Source organism: Mytilus edulis, chromosome 8, assembly GCF_963676685.1.
Source record: "Mytilus edulis chromosome 8, xbMytEdul2.2, whole genome shotgun sequence".
Lineage (NCBI taxonomy): Eukaryota > Metazoa > Mollusca > Bivalvia > Mytilida > Mytilidae > Mytilus > Mytilus edulis.
This window is the reverse complement of record NC_092351.1, coordinates 64,593,696-64,607,794: the sequence shown is the minus strand read 5'-3', so window position 1 is coordinate 64,607,794 and position 14,099 is coordinate 64,593,696. Positions and strand designations below refer to the sequence as shown.

At 31.6% G+C, this 14,099-nt stretch overlaps 1 protein-coding gene across 1 annotated transcript in view; it reads left to right on the top strand.

The window, feature by feature from the left end:
- Window positions 1-12,916, top strand: part of LOC139487082 (adhesion G protein-coupled receptor B1-like) — a 52,113-nt gene extending 39,197 nt beyond the window's left edge. Inside the window, exons 15-26 of the mRNA XM_071272087.1 lie at window positions 160-206; window positions 734-857; window positions 1,620-1,723; window positions 3,096-3,207; window positions 3,787-3,937; window positions 5,182-5,251; window positions 5,670-5,736; window positions 6,718-6,803; window positions 7,809-7,935; window positions 8,531-8,572; window positions 9,703-9,786; window positions 12,519-12,916. Coding sequence (XP_071128188.1) covers window positions 160-206; window positions 734-857; window positions 1,620-1,723; window positions 3,096-3,207; window positions 3,787-3,937; window positions 5,182-5,251; window positions 5,670-5,736; window positions 6,718-6,803; window positions 7,809-7,935; window positions 8,531-8,572; window positions 9,703-9,786; window positions 12,519-12,677 — 1,173 coding nt within the window. The 3' untranslated portion in view covers window positions 12,678-12,916. The remainder of the gene's footprint in view (window positions 1-159; window positions 207-733; window positions 858-1,619; window positions 1,724-3,095; window positions 3,208-3,786; window positions 3,938-5,181; window positions 5,252-5,669; window positions 5,737-6,717; window positions 6,804-7,808; window positions 7,936-8,530; window positions 8,573-9,702; window positions 9,787-12,518) is intronic.
- Window positions 12,917-14,099: the final 1,183 nt, after the last annotated feature.

The window sequence follows — 14,099 nt, the reverse complement described above, 5'->3', positions numbered from 1 at the left end:
GTCTATGTTTTTGTTATTTTTTTTTTTCTAACTTAAATCTCATCACGTGAATATGAAATCTTTTAAAGTTTAACTCCTTACAAAACGATAGCACATGTTTATTGAAAGCAATCATTATTATTCTGACATGTTTTAACGTGACAAATGTATTTTTTCAAGGGAGACTACTCGACACCTTTCTGTGGATTTTGGGATTTCGGTGCTTCGTAAGTATTAAACCAATGCATATAAGGTCGTACGGTGACCTATTGTTGTTAATTTCTGTATCATTTGGTTTCTTTTGAAGAGCTGTCTCAGTGTCAATCATACAACATCTTCATTGTTATATATATATACATGATAAAAGCCTAAAAACCGAACAATTTGTCGGTGTTGAAAGAAATACTCAGATTTTGCTTTTCATGAGATTTAACACAAACCTCAGCATTTGGCAGATATATTAACATACGACTACGATTGGGAATTTTGTATGAATGATATTTTGACTCTGAGATATCATACGCTGACCTCTACATGACTATCATTCTTGTGTATTTGTCACGTATAAGGTGGTTGTATTCCATTCCCTATCCATTTTATAAACATATTTTTAAAACTATTTAAAGAATATTACCATTTGATGAAACTTCAATTAACATTGAAATATAAATAAAAATTTTCGTTTGATAAGAGATGTTATTCTTAATGTATAATGAAAACCACTGATTTTATATGTGGATCAACTATATTTTAGCAATACTACGAATGGTGCGTGGTCGTCCTTTGGGTCACGAGTTGTTGAGTCAACAGATTCTTACACAATCTGTGAATATAATCACACTACGAATTTCGCCATGCTAATGAGCCCAGGAAGGACAGTACGTATATCTATTGGAATCTATAACAACACATAACCAAGTCATGATAATCCTACAGAATATGAGTTAAGCACTTGTACATATTTGAACCGTTGGTTTTCCAGTTTGGGATTTTTTACACTAATTATGTTGGGCCGTTTATAGCTTGCTGGTACATTGTCGGTGTGAGCCAATGCGTCTTGTTGAAAGCCATTCTTTGACCTATAATGTTTTACTTTTTACATAATGTGACTCCGATGGAGAGTTGTCTCATTGGCACTCATACCACATCTACTATTATCTACTTACAAGATAGAAATGTATATCTGAATAAATTGATTGTTATCGTGCAATATCGTGTTGATCCTTTTTTTATTGGTGTAGAATGCAGAATAGGAGTGCACTGAGAAAACCAACGACTAGTTGTAGAAAAATAGATGATCCCAATCTTAAGATTGAAGACGAATGCAAGTGCCACGGGATTTGACCTTACAACCTCAGTTTTGACAGACATGTTATCAGATGATACAGTATTTCAACTACTTAGATCAATCGGCCATGGAGGCCCCTTCTGCTATTATAGCTTCTGTTGAAAACATCATGACACAAGAAAGGAATTTTTATGAAATGCGTTCCCATCTAAACCAGTGGGAGTTGTATATTCCCTTTTTCTTTATTGACAAAACATTAACAATTCAGATAGTTGATGTTTAACTTATTTTCATTGTAACTCACGTTGAAGCATTGATGTCATGTAATGAAACATTTTCACTTTCTTTTTAGCCGAGTATACATCATTTTCCACTGAGCCTTATATCAGCTATAGGATGCGGAATATCAATTTTGTGTCTTTTGGTTACAATTCTGATTTATTCTGTACTTTGGAGGTAAGTTATAACGGGTTTGTGAATCAATGAGCAACACGACGGGTGCTTATTCTTTAGTTTTCTATGTTGTGTTTTGTGTACTATTATTTGTCTGTTTGTCCTCATCATTTTTAGTTAGGGCGTTGTTAGTTTATTTTCGATCTATGAGTTTGAATGTTCCTCTGGTATCTTTCGCCCCTCTTTTATAAAAAAAAATCGTTAAGAGTTGTTTCAGTGTTTTAATTAAAATAACGTAGGTAATTTGAATATACCCATGCCGCTAAGAGTAATGCTTAATCTGAATTAACCAATGGTGTGTATTATCGAGTAACATCTATGCATAGCCTCAAACATGTGTTCAATTCTCAGATATTTGTCTCATGACGTCATGACCATTAAATCTGTAGTCTTTTGTCCAGCTTACTAAATACGAATTCCTCTTAATACCTTTCATACACATATATGTTTTCCTTTGTTTGATAAAATCTGTTCTTTTACAGTAAACATCTTGTAATGTTGCGTACATTTGGTCAGATACAAATATAATGTATAGAGCCCAACTCTTCCCTGGTGGAACAGTTGTGTTACAACGCAGCATAAAACAAACTGTAAAAATAAATTGGAAAGGGCTTGAATCATCAGATCGCAAAAGGAAGCACCATACAGTTAAAAAAAGAGACTCAAACCTATTCAACAATGTTAACCGTTCGGCTCTTAAGATGTTTAAGTTTTACCACAAAAATGCATAATTGGAAGACGAATTATGTCGTTAACACGAAGTACAATGAACTGATTATTAAAAAGGTAAAAGATTCGTGGAAAAAAGGTCATAGATTTGTCATGTTTATGACCCAATAAATAATATGACACCGATCGAGGAACTTGACGCTAAGAAACCATCAATCAATCAACAAGATCTAATATAAACATGTTAAGCTAATATGTTTTCTAATTGAGTTGAAAGTTGAATAAACGTTGTAATGTTTGTTAATACGATTTCAATGTGTATGTTATATAAAATAATTATATATTCTCGTTTTAATATAGTTTATTGAAGTTACAAAACTATGTACTATTATTCATTAATACAATTGCTTTAATCTAATATTTTGGAGAAAAAAAGTGTAAAATGGAAACGGTTTTTGTCGTACATATTACATCAGTAAACTTAGGAACAAATGATTCCTTAATTATGTTTTATTTCATAACTAATGTTATTTCAGATGGATTCGTTGTATTTTGTAAATATGAAACAGTTACTGTGAAATGAACAAAATATCATATCGAACACCACTAGGTTGATAGGACTACTGTCCCTTACCTATTGGTTTATGGTTTTTGTAATGCAGACAATGGTTAATTGCTAATTTCTATGTTTTCGCTATTTTTGTAGGCATGTGAAAAACTTGAGAAATGACCGATCAAAAATATTGATAAACTTATGTGTGGCCTTAATTCTGTCGTATGCAATATTCCTTTCTGGTATAACACGAACAGAAGATAAAGTAAGTTAATTAGTTACAGCAAATTAATCGTAAATCGTATAACCGGTGATAACTCTAATTTTAAACTTAAAGTTGCCGGTAGATGTTTACTTCTTACAACTCAGTCTGCAGAAAGCTTAATACATTTTGAGCATATAAAAGCCGAACATTGGTGCTCACTTGTTTTACACATAATCAAGTTATTCGATATCTATTTGCAACATCAACCTCAAAAATCCTTAACAAGAATCCATCACCGTCTTTTGGACTAGAGGAGTTACTTTCGTTATCGTTAGTGTAACCTGATTGTTTTTCGTGTTTAGCGTATTTAATCGTATTCATGGAAACTGTGTTAGTTTTTAGTCTAAGCATGTTTTAATACAAAGAACTGATAGAGGTCTTGAAGATGCGCATTTCAACTTTTAAAATTAAAAATGCAGGCAAGTCATTAAAGTGTGTACACTTTTTGAAGTATTCAATCAATTGCTATGAACATTCAAGTTGGAAAAAAACAACTATATGTTCTTGAAAAATTTACTGTTCCAAACATGACCGACATTAAATAAAAGAATACAATAATTTGTATTCTATCATTTTTAGGGAGTCTGCACAGCAATTGCAGTTGCTTTGCATTACATGTTCTTAACAGCCTTTGCTCTGATGCTAGCTGAGGGTATTCAGATACTTCGTATGGTGGCATTTGTGTTTGATAAACGACCAATAGCTCACATATTGTTACCTGCATGTTGGGGTACGTAAATAACTAAATGTACATCAAGACAGGACATATATTACATGTGTTACTATACACATTTTTATAAATACATAAAAAAAACATCACACTAAACAGGGCTGAATATAAGACTTATTTAAACAGTGATATAGTTATCTACACTATACTCATGATAGTCGTCACAAAGTATTATATGAAAACCTTTAAAGCATTAGCATTGGTCTAAACTTAATAATTTAAAATAATAGATCTGCTATCTGCCTTCGCTAGAGTCAATTTAAAGCACCTCGGTATTGACATTAATAATAACTAACCTTTGTGGAAATTGACCGTTTATAAACTTAGAAATTATATAGCAACTTAAGTTTTGACTCTATCCTACAAAGTTGGCCTTCGAACGCTTGGATTTATAATGTGATGTTTTCTTGTTACCCTTTCGAGTGTTGCATATCTGTTAATTATCAAAGGACCAACTGGAGTATGAAACACTTGTTTTACTTCTTCTTTTTTCAAAATAACAGCTGTAGTGTACACGTGCGACTCAGATTTTTTTTTGATTTTTTATTTTTCACTCTATAACAGTTGGAGAGCATGTGAAAACTTTCGATAGTGTTAAACAGTATAAAATAATAGTATCGCAATAACTGTACATATGTTTGTATTGTTAAGAAATTTCAATTGACTTAAAACGATTTGGTGGTGTTACATCTACAAAGTTTATTCAAATTTGACACGGAATACTGCTTATAGTGGTGCTTGGTGAAGTCTTAAACTTGCAGCGAGTGAGAGGTAGCATCTTCCATGTTATCTTTATTTCATTACACATATAACAGATTACCATATAATGAACCAAGTCTATATTTAGTTTTTGACAATTATCAAATTATGACACATTAAAGGATAATTGCTCGTAGTTGATTCATCGTATCAATTTATAAGCTTTGGATTTCAAATATTTTGGCCACGAGCATCACTGAAGAGACATATTTTGTCGAAATGCGCATCTGGTGCAACAAAATTGGTACCGTTGATTTTATTACCGGTCCATACGAATATATTCCCTGTTGTTCATGACCATACGCGTTTGGTCCAAACGCTTATATGGTCTTGTACATATGTACCTTTAAAAGAATGTTATCATCAGGCGGTGGACTGGATTATGTTTTAACTGCTTCTAAAGTGGTGAGTATGTGTTGCTCAGTAAAAAAAGATAACAATAATAGTTTTTGTGTATACGTTTAGAATTTCGTCTTTATTTCCAGTTGTTCCTGGTGGTATCGTCGGTATTTGTGCGATTGTGACTAAACTTAAAGGTTATGGAAACAAGCAGTTGTACGTATTTCACAAACATTTATTCAATATATAAGGAACTTGATAATCTAGAAATAAAATATTATGCATTTAAGATTAGCAAAAGTTTAACACATATTATAGACTTCTACATTTGCAAGCTAGTCTGAATCTCAAAATTTCTTCATGCATTTTATGTTATAAAATTTATTTATTTGCTGGACATACAAATGCGGTTGAGGTGTAAAATTAAATTTTGAAATATTATTCCAAATAAATATAATTGCATAGATTCTATATGGTGAACATTAGTTGAACTGAAAGCCCAAATAAAACAACATAAAAGTCGTATTTGAGTTCCAAAGACAGTTAAAGGAAAATCATAACAATGGTTTACAAAACGTTGGAACAAAGAGCAAGGTAATAAATATGATATAGGAGATTGTGTTTTCCATTCTAGCTGTTGGTTAACAATTGAATCAAATCTCATCTGGGCGTTCATAGGACCAGCATTACTTGTAATTGTGGTATGTATGGATATCAAATGAGAACGATAACATAACATCCTCGAGCATATTTTATGATGAATTATTAGGTTCTTTATAAGACTTTTTGTATGTGATCATACTCCATGTACTCATTTATAATCATTTAACGCAGATAAACATATATTCAAATTGTGAGGCCATAAAAAAGAATAGGTTTGTTTGCCCAAACCCTACCTACCCAGAAAAAAGCTGCCTACTCAAATTCTTTTATTGTCCTAATTTGAAGAAGGTTTTTTTTAATCAGATACTCATGAAGACTAATAAACACCCGATACTTCAATTTCATTTTTTGAAAAAAAGAAAAAAAATGCCTACCTACCTACCCACTATCTCAACCTTTAGGTAGGGTTTGAGCAAATCAAAATATGTTTAATTGTGGCCTGATTTGAATATGATTTAATCGAATAAAAAAAAAAAACGCTTATCGACAAAAAAAAAGCATTGCTAAGTACGTTTCTAAGCAGTTGTTGAAAATATATCAGTGTTATAATTGCTTAAATAAAGTTTTCTATGGTTATTTGTATTATATCAATGCTTGATGTTATGATTGGCAATACAGAATACAAGATTAAGGCGCAGAATATTAAATAAACCGGATTTGTTCGCTTACCGTGCTGAATGGATACTAGATTGAGAAAAGGAAAAAACATACAATATGGATATATTATATCAAAATAACAAATTTACAAATGTGCAGAAGCAAAACATTGAATGAAGAAAACCATGATATGAACAGTAGCACAACTTGTTCCCTTTTCTATCCAGAAAAGTTTGGATCACCAACTGATAAATAATAAACCATTTCGAGGACATAAAAAAATTGAAAATGGAAATGGGGAAAGTGTCAAGAAGACAACAACCCGACCAAAGGCAGACAACAGCCGATGGCCACCAATGGGTCTTAGATAGGGGAATTCTTAATTAGAAAATGTAATTTGTTTATCGTATTGTATATTTCAGATTAATTTTGCTATTTTCATTGTAATGCTGTATAAACTAAGAACCCTTGGGAAGTTTGAACAGAAAACATTAGCAGAGAAATTCAAGTTAGATTTTTATCAATTGTAATGGTACTTTTAATTTTGTGGAATCAGTTTCAACTAGTTTTTGAGTGAATCAAAATCATGAACGTTTACAATTATGTGAACGACTTTTTAAACATGATTGTATTACTTATCGATAATTTATCATAATTATCATAATAAGCAAAACCTCTATTCATTGAATATATTATTATTAAATCGGTATTGATTTGAAGAAATACTTTTGATCTGACCACGCCTAAAATGGGTGAACTATAATAAGTCATATTTAGAGTTTTAGTTTTAAAAAAAATAGACTTTATTCCGTACACTACGCTTGTAATAATTTACAATATGTTCATTCAATATTTAGAAACTTCAGTAGTTGTTATTATATCACCGAATAATTAAATTGTCTGAAAAGACTAGGAACAGTACTTAGTTGACTTAAAGCGAATAGTCTTATTAGTAGTGTAACTTCAATAAGACAATATATCAACAATAAAAAAAACTCTGAGATGATTTTATGACCAAAATTACTCTTTAATACTTACATTTAATTACCAGTGTATTTATCAATATTTCTTATGTATAAAAGAGCAAACAGACAACTTAACGAGTATCTATGGTTCCATACGTAGCATTCATTTTTCTTGAACAGAATTGTTTCATAATGTTAGCAGTTTATCATTTGGTATTAGCTTTGTGATACATTTGTATAAATAAAACATTAAGAGACCTAAAAACGAGAAATCAGAAGAGTCCTTCTAGTGTCATATGTGTTCGAAAGACTCAAAAGATACAATCTTAGTTTAATATCATACACATTATTAGTGAACAAAAAAGTTAAACATACATATCGTAGCTCTTCAAATAATTAAGTGTACTTAAATATCTCTTCTCGGATACAGGTCTGCGACTATATTTAAAAAATATTGATCCTTTGGAATTAAAAATGTATCATAATGTTTTCTCGGCTTAACGTGTAACATTTTGATTTTGTTATGATTTTTTTCAATCTGTTTCTAGGGTTGGATTTAGAGATATATGTATACTTTTTCCGTTATTTGGAGTAACGTGGGTACTTGGAGCATTTTCCCTGAACGATGATCTGGTCTTATTTCAATACCTGTTTGCAATTTTCAACTCTCTTCAGGTATTATGATACGTTCTGTTACAAGTGATAAGTGCATTAAAAAAATACATCAAAGATATTATAAATATAATAGTAATATAAAAAAGAAGATGTGGTATGATTGCCAATGAGACAACTATCCACAAAAGACCAAAATGGCACAGACGTTAACAACTATAGGTCACCGTACGGTCTTCAACAATGAGCAAAGCCCATATCGCATAGTCAGCTATAAAAGGCCCCGATAAGACAATGTAAAACAATTCAAACGAGAAAACAAACGGCCTTATTTAAGTAATGTCTTGAACAGATAATGTTTACAGTTTATATAAAATCAGTCATTGTAACAAAGCTACTTGACAAGCAATGTACATGACAAATATAACAAAAATACCGAATTGCAAGCTAAATCAAAATAGGGGAAGGCCATAAAGACTAACAAAACCAACAAAATGTAACTGTTATATTCAAGAGTTGGTACATGCATTTTCCTAAAAATTAGTTGTCCTTTGGCTCTTATAGGAAATATGTTTTAATCTTTTATGCTTTTTGTGTTGCAGATATTTGTATATTTGGCCTTTTCATAATTAATCTTTTTTTATTATTCTTTAAACAGGGTCTTTTTATCTGTGTGTTCCAATGTTTCCTAGATCCTCTTGTGAGTTTATTTATATAACGATAAAAATGTCCAAATTTACGTACCTTACTATATATACTCTTGTATCATGTGTACGGTAAGGATAAACATGCCATATTCAAATACTACTTAGTACCTGAAATAAAGGAACCTAGTATCTTGTCAATTTCGCCAAGGATGTTTAGTGCCGTTTCTTCGAGTTACAAATGTTGTCATTAGATACAATTGAGAATGGAAATGGAATATGTGGTGTTAGAGACACAACAACCCGACCAGAGAGCAGAAAACAGCAGAAGACAACACATGTGTTTTCAACACAGCAAGAAAATACCGCACCAGGAGATAGACTTGCCTCTTAACAAAATGTGTACTATTTCAATGAAAATGCACGTCCAACTAAACTACAAAGCATATAAATGAACTAAATTAAAAAAAAAACATACAAGAGTAACAAAGGCTAGAGGCTCCTGACTTGGGACAGACGCAAAAAAGGCTGCGGGTTTAACATGCTTTGTGAAATCTGACCCCCTTAGACCGTCAGCAATAATAGAATAAACAAACACCAGTTTATACGCATTGTAAGACCAACTTGAAAAGAATCCCGAGATCGATTTCGGAATAGGTATCAAAAGACAATTTGCAAAATGACAATAATACATTACTTAACAAAGAACTACAATCAGTTACTAACATGCCAGCTTCATGTCTCAATTAAACTGATTGAAATATTACATATTCTTTATATTAAAATCAAGCAAATTCCCTTTCGATAGGTTTTTAGTAGCATATCATCATAACATATATGAAAAGAAAATAAACCGTATCATATCGACAATTGGTTTTAAAATAAAGGTGTTCATTTCCGATGCAAAGACCCTATGAGTGAATCAATATCAATACCATCTAAAATGGATGATTAGTAATAGGAAATAGAAAATCATCTCTGTTGTCATCAATTTTGGTATTAAGCTGTAGCCTTACTCTATAATATTACAGATTATAACAACTCCGCAGTCGTTGCTATTTGTGCATTGAAGTCGTCTATTCTCAGTATTCTACATTCCGAATATTTAAGCATTCATCTTTGGAATTGGTGTGCACTGTATTTAATGAATGTTAAAATATTTGTTCATAATATGTATATATTGTAGGTACGCAAAGGCTACGAACATTATAGGAGCCGCCGACTAGCCAAACGCATGGAGTTCAAATCATATAATGATTCTACTACTTTTGTGAGTATATATACATCAAAATTAACAAATGTTTAAAAGATACAAAAACAAACGGTAAACATTTAATGACTCCGCAACTGTCTATTTAGAATTGCGACGAAACATGCGTCTTGGCGCAAATACAAATTTCAATCCTGGTATCTATGATGAGTTTGTTTTCGTCAGAAAAAATCAAATAATTTTCCAAAACCTGATTCAAATCATTGAATCATTTAAAACAGGGTAACTGTAAGCATTGAAGGTATTAAAGTTACTCTAAAATCTAACAAAACTCCAACATTGTCCAATGAAAATTCAAAACGGAAAGTCCCTTATCAAATGGCAAAACCAAAAACTCAAATACATCAAACGAAAGGATAACTGTCATGTTCCTGACTTGGTACATATATTTTCTTATGTAGACAATGTTGGATTGAACCTGGTTTAAAAGCCAGCTCAACCTTTCATTTTTATGAGTCGCATCAAATTCCATTATATTGACCACGTTGTGTGCACAAAAAAAAACAGACATAGTTGCTAAAAATGTCATAATAGGAACATAACAGTCAACATTGTGTTATAATCTTAATCACTAACCAACAAAAAAAAAAAATATGCAACAAAGAAACACAAAAAAGCATATATTAAAATCACATATTTAAGCAAAAATGAAAGACCGAAATAAAAAAAAATACCAAAGCACAAAAGCACAATTACGGGATGCATAAGTACCGAGCCACGTCAATCTTAATCACTAAAACAAAAAATGATCATGCAACAAAGGAGCACACAATTTCATATAGACTAAGCATATTAGCAAATATTGAAGAAAAGTATACACTAGTTCACAAATGTACAATAACACAATGACGGGATGTATAAGTTAGGAGCCACGTCATATATGTATTCAAGAAATATAATAAGGGCATATAGACAAAGCGCATATAAAAATGAAAGACAATTATACACAAATGTTTTACAATAGCACAATAACTGGATGTATAAGTACAGAGCCATGCGAAACGTATTGTGCAAATGGGTTCCTCTTGTTTATGTTTACTTGTTTTCAATCTAAATTCAAACAAGTGGGAGGTTTAGCTAACTATAAAAAGAGGTTAACCGACATTTGCTTTGTAAGATAAGTGTAGATAGATAGATATAAAATGGAAAATGCAGTATGATTACCAATGAAACAACTCTCCACAAGACACACAAGACAAAATGACACAGAAATAAACAATTATAGGTCACCGTACGGCCATCAGCATTGAGCAAAGCCAAAACCGCATAGTTAGCCATAGAAGGCCCCGAAATGACAATGTAAAACAATTCAAACGAGAAAACTAACGGCCTAATTTAAGTACAAATAAGGAACATAAAACAAACGTGTAACACATAACCAAACGACAACCACCGTATTACAGGCTCCTGACTTGGGACAGGCACATACATACTGAATGTAGCGGGGATATTTTATTTCCCATAAAACCATGTAATACAACGGAGGTAAACATTAAAATCACAAAACTACTGAACTTCGATTAAAAAACGAAAGGAATGTCCCTATTCATGTGTTAACAAAGAAGTACAAAACGAGAACATAAAATATAAATAAAAACATAAATAAAAATAGTTATAAAAAAAATGAATACAAAATATAAGTAAATGAACCAGTTTAAAGAAATAGTTTGAGTGTTTAAAAATTTGCAATTTTGGTTGAGAAGAAGGAGAAATTTTACTGTTGACACATCCTATGAAGTTGAAAAACTGTCTGATTGTCCTAGGCTCTTTGAAGTTAAACATGTTAAAGAGTGTTTTGAACATGTTGAATTTAAAAACACTGTGTCTGCTTTGGTTTCATTTTTTTTTTCTTTTATCTTCTAAATCATGGGAAACAAAATAAAAGTATAGTAATATTCATCTCCGATACCTATATTCTGGTATATACAACACTTTCTTTCACTTCTGTCAAGATGATACCATCTCCCCTTTTCTATTGGTAGTGAATGATTTAATTTCGGAATCTGCAAAGATATATATATCTCGGGCATTGGTAATATTGAAATAACTTTATAATTCCAAATTTTTCTTAAAAAGCCTTTATGTGATGCATTTAGGAGTATTCTGGATAGCCGATGTCCAAATTTGTTTAAACTGGTATATCACTGGAAGTTTGGGACCATTTTGTATGGTCGGTATTTTGCACATGAAATAGGTTTGAGAATCAAGTCAGGAATATGACAGTAACTTTTCGTTCTTTCCAACGGTTGGTAAAGAAGAGCGTTATATTTTGTCACTTAAATGGACTTCCTGTTTTTGAATATACATTGGAGCTCGGTATTTTTGTTAAAACCGTGTCCTCTCTTTCTTCCATGTTCTTCTCATTACAACTATTTGGAAGCTAAATGATTTTTGTTTTAATTGATTGCGTTTCATTTGAAGTGTACCCCGGTTTTGACTTAAAATTTCTATGGTAATAATACGCTTTCAAAATATAGACAGATATCAACAAGAAAAAAAGTAACTAAAAGCAATTTTGTTTAATGAATGTGTTGCTGTACATCAACACGTCTGGTAAGCATGGAATGATGCCTTATGTTGTTTCAAAGATTGATTTTGACATTAATTATAAGATATATATCAATGTATGACTTCAGTTGCTGTGTTTAAGGAACCTTTTATATATAATCATGTATACTTCATTTATAGAGTTTTAATGACAGCTGTTGTCCAATATCAATTTCATTTTGCAGGACGGCAAAAAAAGAAGACGCACCAACGGCGATATTCGATCACAGAAAAAAGAAAGAAGAAACTATAACAGTACGTCTCAAGGCAAGACTGTTGAATCAAATTTTGAATATTTCGATTCTAGATTTACGAATTCTGCGTATTCGCATGATGACTATTAAAATATCTAAGTCCTTATAATAAGTGTCTGTCAGAAGAAATTGATATTGTAACTGACTAAATGAATAGGTCAGGGATGCTAACAATGATAACTTAGTATACTAATAATTGTATATCTTTTATTGTAAAATGTATTGCCAGGTTAACTTTTATTATGTTTGGTATAAAATGTCTATTAATAAAATGCCTTAATAAAATGGAAGTAGGCTCTCCTAAAATATAGAAGTTGATTTCATTTACATTCATTTGATTTTTTTCTTCCGTTACAACCAGCAGATTTGATTTCTAGAACAATCAATACCACAATAAAAAATCAATATCATTCATAATTCCATAAATGTATCTGTGTTCATGCCAAAAAATAAACAATGTTTAGTTTTGACGAAAATGTCGATGCTTAATTTCAAATATTTGTAATCCGTTCTTCTTGTACCGCAACACATATTGAATTTAAACATGGTACATATAGAAAAATATCTAGTTATAACATGATATATTGATAAAATAAAATCAGAAAATGACAGTGTATCTCTGTACTTTATTTTGGGTTAGATGTAAAAGCAAATGCAAACAGTGGTATGTAAAGATATAAGGCATCAATTATATGACATACAGTTGTCAATGTCAAATTGAATCGACCACCTGATGTTATCAAACTAGCAATTAATCAAATTAAATGGTAGATTTCATGTGTTTACATCATAAAACAGGAGCGAAAGATACAAGAGTGACAGTCAAACTCATAGATCGAAAATAAACTGGTTTGTGCTTTGCTCATTGTTGAAGGCCGAACAGTGACCTATACTTGTTAATTTCTGTGTCATTTGGACTCTTGTGCAGAGTTGTCTCATTGGCAATCATACCACATCCTCCTTTTTTATATTGACAACGTTATAAAAAGACAGACAACTTATAGTACACAAATTACAACATTGCAAACTAAAGACACGAACCCCTCCAAAAACTGGGGGTGATAAGAGACTATTGCAACTTCCCAATTGTGAACTAGCAACATTACAGCATCGCTTACCGGAATATTTGTCTCTCAGTAAGCTTTTGTATTTCTTATATATCCTGATTGCATTGCTAGATGGATGATACTCTCTAAGAAGCCTGTACACCCAGACATCAAAGAAGTAAAGTTAAAATTGTCCCATCTTAAATTTTATACACACCATCATATGTTGGCAGAACAATTTATAATTTATTTTTCACAGACGACAACTTATATGTGTGCCAATTGTCGTCACTACTATCTCCTTCTCCTTTTTTGTCAAATGTGACCTTCCGAATAAGATGGATGACCAAATAAGTACTTGCATGAATAACCCGATTGGTGCCACATGTGGAACCGAATCTACTTACAAACTCTTGTTATATGTACTGCTGTTTGTCTATTGGTCCTTTCCACAATGGCATGTATA